We start from the raw sequence: 8,707 nt of genomic DNA, 5'->3' as shown, positions 1-8,707 counted from the left end.
TAAACTGGCAATGCTCTGAGACAAGCCGTGATCATCCAGATCTCAGCTTATCTCAGTTTACTAAACGTACACCCGAAGGAGTGTCCCATTCACAGGTGCGGCATTCCCTGCTAAACAGCTTCTGGGCATGCCCAAAAGCTGTGCAGGGATGCCGTGCCTGCACCGGATGTGACGAGCGGGGCCGGTGCAGGGCATTCTGGGACTCCGACGTCACCGAAGAGGAGGCAGAAGAGGACGCGCTGGCTTCAGCTGCCCACACATGAGATGGCAGCACTGGAGAAGAAATTTTAAAGGTAAGTATTTCTTCTAAAAGGTAAGTGCGACCCGGGACAGTACAGAGGCTATCCATTATGGAATGTACTAGCCCTGACTGTCCTGGGGGTATTTTTAGCTAAAATTCACCCCCGAGACCGGAACTCCGCTTTAAGTGTGATTTTAGGTCTAGGGGAATGGAAAAAGCAATTTTACTTACTCAATCCACCAATCCCACAGGCCCCTGCCGCACTGCTAGACCAGTCCCTACAGTCTCTTCTCCCGTACACTCTGGTAGTGTAGGTCCTCTGACTTAAAGCGACATGAAACCTTTTTTTTCCCCAGTCATCTTCCAGGACAGCCCTTGAGAGATGGAGCTCCTCCTACTGGACGGGAAACACATTGCCATCAGCTCTTTAACCACTTGCCGACCACCGCACGACTATTTACGTCGGCGGTCAGCCCCTCACAGGCAGAGTGACGTAGATCTACGTCGCTAGCCTGTGAGGGTCTAGGGAGCGAGCGCGCGCCGCCAGAGACGCGCTCCCGCGTGGTCACGGACACCCCCCCCCCCCCCCGCGTGTGACCGGCGGACCCAATGTCTGCCGGTCACTCGCGATCGTTGGGTGGAGAGGGAGAAAGGCAGGCGGCTGATGTAAACAAGCCACCTGTCATTCTCCCCTGTGTAAAAACAGTGATCATACGGTTCTACTATGTAGGACCGTTAATCACTGTTCCTACACCTCAAGCCACAGCCAATCACAGTTAGAATCACGCCCCTAGGGACACACATAGCCCCTCCCTCTCAAAAAAAGTTAACCCCTTCACTGCCAGTGTAATTTTACAGTAACAGTGCATATGTATAGCACTGATTACTGCAGTAATGTCACTGGTAACCCCAAAAGTGTCAAAAATGTCAGTCAAGGGTCCGATCTGTCCGCCGCAATGTCGCAGTACCGCAAAAAAAATCGCAGATCGCCGCCATTATGCGTTAAAAAAAAAAATGACAAAAATCTTTCCCTTTGTAAGTAAACGCAATAACTGTTGCGCAAACCAATCAAAATACGCTTTTTGCAAAATTGGCCCAAAATGTTAAAAAATTTGATTTTTACTTTTTTTTTGGGGGGGGGGGATTTCATATAAAAAAATGTGAAAAATATTGTTAGTTTTGCAAAATTGACGCTGTTTTTTTTTTGTTTATAGCGCAAAATGTAAAAATTGCACAGGTGATCAAATATGACCAAAAGAAAGCTCTGTTTGTGGGGAAAAAAGGACGTCAAATTCGTTTAGGTACAGCGTCGTACGACCGCGCAATTGTCCAATAAATTCACGCAGTGCCGAATTGCAAAATAGGCCCTGGTCAGGAAGGGGGTAAAATCTTCCGGGGCTTAAGTGGTTAAAAGGCGGTCCCTCAAGCACCTGGTCAGTTTTTTGTGTTTCCTCACTCCGGAGGAGACATGTTGCCAGTAGGAACCACCTTTTAGAGGGCTGGATGAGCTCCATAACTCAAGGGCTAGCAGGGGAGACAACTACCAGGCAGACTTGGGTCCCTCACCTTCCGCAAGAAGCTTCAGAATATCAGAGGAGCAGCATGGCCTCGGGTTCCCTCCACAGGTGTTGGAGTTCCCGGTCCCCCCCTCTCTCCAGTGCCCGGCAAGGGAGAGGGCAGCGATGACCGCACACCGAGCGGTGACTGCAGCGGAGCCGCCCGGCGGCCTCGCTGTATACAGCGTGGCCCAGGAAGATGCAGGGTGTCAATTCCGGCGGCGTCGGCGTCATCTCTGTGCGCCGGAGGTCACGGTTCCGGCCTCCTGGCGCAGAGAGGAGGGGGAGGGCCGGAGTCGGTGTTAAAGGGCGAACCGCAGGGGCTGAAGATGCCTGCACAGGTAGGCTGGCAGTTGCCAGAGCCCTTTTCCTGTGTATTTCAAGCAGCAACTACACAATTTGGATGTCAGAAGGTGCCTTATAGCCTACCTAGAAGCAACAGGAAGCTTCAGAACATCAGAGACTCTGTTTATCCTGTTCTCAGGGAAACGCAAGGGGAAGCAGGCTTCGAAAGGGACTATAGCCAGATGGATAAAGATGTCTATTTTAGCGGGATACAGGGTTTTGCACTTGGATCCACCAGAGTGACTCAATGCGCACTCCACAAGGGCATTAGCCACATCTTGGGCAGAAAGAGCCGGTGCTACCCCAGAACAGATTTGCAAGGCTGCAACGTGGTCAAGCATCTCAACGTTCATCCGACACTACCGTCTGGATATTTTGGGTAGCCAGGATCAGGTGTTTGGAAGGAAGGTCTGATTTTCTTTTCTTTCTTCTTCTTTTTTTTTTTTTTGGTGTTTTTTCTTTTTCTTGATATGTTGATTAAAGCTTTGATGTAATTTTTAATAAATGAAAAAATTCTACAAAAAAATATTTTTTTTTATATATATAATATAATATATATATACATTTTTTTTTTTTTTTTACGCAATTTTGACAAAGAACAAGCTACTCAGCCCCACTCCCTTGTCACAGCACTTCATTGACAGCAGCGGGAGCCAATGGCTGCCGTTGCTATCAATCTGCTCAATGTGGTGGGAGACTGCGGCGAGAGCTGGATCGCATCAGGTTTAGGTGAGAATAAGGGGGTGGGGACTGGGGAACTCCTGCACAACAGAATTATTTTGTACCTTAATGCATAGAAGGCATTAGGGTAAAAAAAAACCTTGAGGCTGTAAAAGCACTTTTATGAAGTACAATGCAGGGTATATAGTTAATGACACCCCAAAGTCAATTCGCAGAACGCAGTGCAAACTGTGGAATCAGATGGAATCAGATCGCATGGGTCTGAACACCCATGCGATCTGATTCCAGTCCGGAGCAAAAAAGGGCTCTGCACAGTTTTGTTTGCTAATGCGATGAGACTTCAGCCATACAAAGTGAACGGCTGAATTAGCATCGCAGAGACATTGCAGGGTGTACAGGAATGCGATGCAAATCACATGTGATGTCTTCAATCGCATAGGTGTGAATCCAGCCTAAAATTGTTTTTTCCAGTATGCTAGATGTAAACCACACATTTAACCCTTCCTATGAGGGGGCAGTCCCAGTGCCAAGATGGATTGTTATTTTCCTAGGAGATATACTTTGTTTTAAGACAGTCAGACCCGACTGGTACAGTTACATTGAGAGAGAAGAATAGTAAACCGTATGTACAAATTATCTTAGGTGCACAATGTGCTGCAGTTTTCCTCAATCAGTTTTTTTTTTCCCAGCAGTAGTAATGGAGATATCGACGATTTGACTGTTTTCACAGAACTCCGGCAGCGTATAAACTATGGTACACGATGAGTTAGCTATTTTGATCGAACACTGGCTAGGGAGTAAAAAAGTTGTCGCCGCCTGGAGGCAGCCATGTTGTTGCTTACTAGCTAGCAGACTATATCGTGTACCATACTGTATACGCTGCTGGTGTTCTGGGAAAACAGCCAAGTCATCTAAATCTATAATTACTGCTGCTGGAGAATCACCTGAAGTGGCGTAATTGGAGATTTTGACGAGTTGGCTCTTTTGACAGAACACCAGCCTTAGGTCCCTTTCACACAGGGAGTCCGTTCAGATCCGCCTGTCAGTTTTTTTGACGGATCTGAACGGATGCCCCATGCATCTCTATGGGGCATCAGATGTCAGCGGAGACATGTCCGCTGACATCCGATCCGGTCTGTCAAAACCGGACGGATGGAAACCCTATTTTCCATCCGTCTGGCGGATCGGATGAGAACGGACCGACGGTCCGTTCCCATCCGATTCCCCCATAGAGAAGAATAGGGACCTGACATCTGTGTCTCCCCACACAGTGCGGAGACACAGCTGTCAACCGCCTGCTCAGCGAGAAAAACGGAGTCCGCCTGACGGACTCCGTGTGTGAAAGGGGCCTTACTTTCAACCTATCAGTGTGATAGATTTTCATCTGCAGACATTTGCATTCCTTTGTAAATGCAGCAGAAGTGATAAATCTCCCCTTGAGTCTTGTTATTGTCTCTCTTCCTTTTGCACATACAGTACCTTGCTAAAGAAAAGACATTTGCAATGGCTGTACAGCCAATTTTGATGCAACGTGCTTGAGAATTGTCCCTCATTGTGTCTTTGGTGTCATTTTCCCCAGGTGTTGCTACCATTTGTATTGAAGACAGTGAAGGAGGCAGATGGGTGAAAGAAAATTACAAATGTTCTGATTGTGTTCCCGATGACCTCAGAAGCCAGTTCAATGGGCATTTTCTGGACAGCTTTAATGCCTTCAAAAGCCAGCATAATAAAAATGAGTGATCTGTCCATTACTGAACATAGCAGAAAGAAAGCTAAATCCAGAGATGAGAGATAAGCAGATCTCTTTATACAGAATGTGAACTCAATTTAGATTAAAATGAATATTATAAAACATGTAAATATATGCTATGATGTCAAAGCTGCATCCTATTCTCCCAATGCACTCACAGTCCTAACTGACAAGATTATGGATTTCAAAGAGAACCAGTTATGTTTGTAGCTAAATTGTACCTACTGGGTGGAGCGAGCTGTGAGGAGATTGGTCTCCTAGCACTAGGTGCTGTTTACTGTAAAGGTTAGTGAGAAACTGAATAAATCTAATACTTTATACCTGGAATACACTAGGCCATGGTTGATTTTTTTGTGTATTCATTATACATTTTTTGCATTATGTAGAAGTTATTGTCATTGTAATATATGTTATAAACTGTCCGTCTCTGTCTTGTAAATCTGATCTGTCTACTTGCATAGCAGTCTGTGAAACAGTGGCGGCTGTTGAAGTTTTAAGATGGTGGGGCGCAAGACCCCGCCCTTCCATTTTGACCCCTCCCATTTCTCAGAAGCCCCACCCATCATAGACTCCACCCATTTTGTCCCCTGTATTTTGCTTGCATGAACAAATTCTCCCAATATATCACATATTAAGGGGTCCATCAGTACTAGTATATCCCATAATAGGGAACAGGGGCCCTATTATGGGATATACTGTGAGAGACACCCTATTATGGGATATACTGTGAGAGACACCCTATTATGGGATATACTGTGAGAGACACCCTATTATGGGATACACTGACTGAGAGTGGCACAAACCCCACAGTACAGACCCCCCCAGCACAAACTCCACAGTACAGACCACCTAACACAAACCCCACAGTACAGGTCCCCTAGCACAGACCCCGCAGTACAGGTCCCCTAGCACAGCCCCTGCAGTACAGGCCCCCTAGCACAGACCCCGCAGTACAGGCCCCCTAGCACTAATCCCACAGTACAGGCCCCCTTTCAATGCAGTGACCAGCGTACATGCCCCCTTTCAATGTAGTGACCAGCGCACATGCCCCCTTTCAATGTAGTGACCAGCATACATGCCCCCAATGCAGAGATCAGCGTGCGTGCCCCCAATGCAGAGATCAGCGTGCGTGCCCCCAATGTAGTGACCAGCATACGTGGTGCCCCCAATGCAGAGATCAGCGTGCGTGCCCCCAATGTAGTGACCAGCATACCTCCTGCAGCTGCTCAATGCCTGCAGCGAGGAGACTCAGGCATCGAGGTGGAAAGATCAATTCCGCTATATGCAGCCACCCCACCGCTTCTCCTATCCAGTCACACAGGGAGGCTGCTAAATCCTTGGACACTCACCTTCTTCCAGCACCCGTGAGCAGCACAGCACAGACCGAGGGAGCAGCTGCCTTCACATGAGATGATCGGCGCAAGTACCGGCTTGACATCCCCCATTGGTATGCCACTGCTGGCCTGATAATGTCAGAGCGGCGGATCATCCCACTGTAACAGCTTCAATTGTAATTGCTGGGCGCTCCCCGACGCACACAGTCCCTCCTCCTAGCCCGGCTCCTTTGATAGACGTCACACGTCCTGGTTGGCCAGGTGTTCTGTCTATCAAAGAAGCCAGGCTAGGAGGCAGGACTGTGTGTGTCGGCTAGCGCCCGGCAATTACAATTGAAGCTGTTACAGCGGGATGATCCGCCGCTCTGACATTATCCGGCTTTCCTCTCCTCTCTTCCCCTTAGCGGCTCCCAGAGCTCTCCCTACATAATTTTCCACTCGCAAAATGCGAGCAGGCGAGTAGAAAATTTGAGGGCTGTACTACTCCTAAGGTTTCTGGGGAATGAAAACCATCTGTAAAGGTTTGCATTGTCACAACTCACCATCCTTGTCTCCTCCCCAAATGGTGACAGTACAGTGCATGCATTATTTGGCAGCAGCCATTAGCGTGGGAAAAAAAGCTGAGCTGCCCTGAGCCTGTCCTTGTGCCATATGCACACAGGTACTTATTGATGGCCCTCTGCTGGATGTGCAGCCACTGCAGCATTGGCTAAGTTGAGTTCCACCAGGAGGGCATGTCAAAAATCAGGCGATTTACAGGCAGGTGGAATTCCCGCTGAATTTCAGCTAACCGAACACTGGCTGTGTATGACTGCCTGAAATGGCTACAGACTTTTCTCGCCTACCTTAGAAGATCCTGCAGCCCTGGGAAATGCTGCACCACCAAATTGAGGACATGTGCTAGGCATGGTATATGTGTCAAATTTCTCTGTCGAAGGGAGGACAGAAGAAGAATCTCTGCTTCAGTGTGGTTCCTGTCCCCTAGACAGACCAGCTGAAGGACTGCATGACATATTTTAGCCTGACTTGTTAAAAAGCCCATTGAACACTTAGGGGGTACTGGTGGTTCATAGGACAATTCAGCAGAGGAGGGCATGGAGGGGCTGGAGCTTACAGCTTTTGCATCATCACTAGCTGTTTGGAGACTTGGCGGCAAAACAAGCTCCAGTACTGAGCCCTATCTTGCATACTTCTTAGTTGCAAGTAGAGTTACCCAGTGTGCTGTGAACTAAATATATTGTCCCTGACCATGCTTGCTGGACCACGTGTCAGCAGTAATGTGGACCTTGCTGCTGACTGCCATGCCCAATGATGTCAAAACATTGCCTTTCACGTGATGGTACAGAGCTGGAATGGCCCTGTGTGCAAAGAAATAGCGAAAGGGAACCTGCCATTTTGGTACAGCACATTCTGCAAATTCACGGAAGGGGGAAGAATCCACCAGATGGAAAGGCAGGAGTTGTAAAGCCAGGAATTTGGACAACCTGCAATTTATACGCTGAACATGTGGGTGGCAGGGAGTGTATTCTTTTTTGATGCAGCAGCTGGGGCCAGGAAATTTACCTGCTATACTCTACAGCTGGTGGTCTGCTGCTGACAGACGTGTTGCAAAGAGCTGTGACCATCTTTGCTATACCATCATCCCTGTCAGTGGAGGCTGCTGAGAGGTCATGAGATATAGCAGGGGTAGACATGAAACTTGAGGAGAAGAAGAATGGTGTCCCTTGTGAGTAGCTTTAAGGTGCTTTTACCAATCGGCTGAGTGGTGGGAGATTAAATGCCTTGTCAAACATTTGGTACCCAAATGGCTGGTGTTTTTGCTACGCTTGATCTGCTTGTTGCAGAGATTGCAAATTGTAACAGTGCGATCGGCTGCGCGTGTGCTAAAAAAAGGCCCACACAGCTGAGCTGTGGGAAGAGGGCCGGGAGAGAACAGTTCCACAATCTGATGGAAAAGGGTGGCTGCTCTCTACTTTTCCATGATGGCTGCCTCTGGAGGACATCTTGCCTCACTGGGGTTGTGCCTCTCCCTCACTTTCCTCCTCTGCTTTATTCAGCACCCATGTCACGTCAGTGACCTCATCATCCTCTCCATCCTCATCACTGGAGCCAACACGCTATGGCAGGGGGAACATGACTGCCAATTTCTTGTTTATCAGTGTTCTCCCCTCTCTATAGGCTCATGTTTCTCCCTTTCTCTACCTCAGAACCAACATCAAAATCAAGTAATGTCTGTGCATCCTCAAGAAGTAAGTGGCTGACACTGTGTTCAAATAATTCAGCTGACTCCTCCATGCATGATGCTGGGGATATGGCAGGAGTAGTTGTAAACAAGAGGCAGAATAAGCTGCTCTGGCAGCTGCGGTGGACTGCGCTCTTGTGTCAGCTTGGGTAAAAGAGGATGACAATGGTTTAGTAAGCCAGTCCACCACCTCCTCTGCATGCTGTGGCTGGATAGCACAGGTAACATCAATAAAGAGACAAACCTGCCCTGCCAGACGCTGCTGGCCCCCTCATAGTGCCAGGGGATTGTCTGCCTCTGCTATTTGGCCTCCCAGACACAAAAAGGGGCGGGATTGGCTTTTAATCCAAATGTAATAGAAACTAGGAAATGTGTGATTGGATGCTTTTTATTGAATGAAAAGTGGTGTTTGGTGCATTTTAAATTGAGGACTGCCGCTGACAGAAATGTAAAACTATAAAAATAATAAAAGGGGAACACCAGTGACGCAGTCAGAAAAACTGTGGCTGATCATTTTAAAAAAAAAGGAGGCAGGCAGGGGACAAAAAAAAAAAACAG

At 47.9% G+C, this 8,707-nt stretch overlaps 1 protein-coding gene across 1 annotated transcript in view; it reads left to right on the top strand.

Moving 5' to 3' along the window:
* The window catches only part of LOC309547253 (adenine phosphoribosyltransferase-like), a 43,296-nt gene extending 38,655 nt beyond the window's left edge, over nucleotides 1-4,641 (top strand). The window contains exon 6 of the mRNA XM_082247080.1: nucleotides 4,403-4,641. Coding sequence (XP_082103206.1) covers nucleotides 4,403-4,563 — 161 coding nt within the window. The 3' untranslated portion in view covers nucleotides 4,564-4,641. The remainder of the gene's footprint in view (nucleotides 1-4,402) is intronic.
* The last annotated feature ends 4,066 nt before the right edge of the window (nucleotides 4,642-8,707 follow it).

Source organism: Pelophylax lessonae (genome assembly GCF_965119305.1).
Source record: "Pelophylax lessonae genome assembly, chromosome: 2".
Classification (NCBI taxonomy): domain Eukaryota; kingdom Metazoa; phylum Chordata; class Amphibia; order Anura; family Ranidae; genus Pelophylax; species Pelophylax lessonae.
This window is presented reverse-complemented; position numbering and strand designations above follow the sequence as displayed.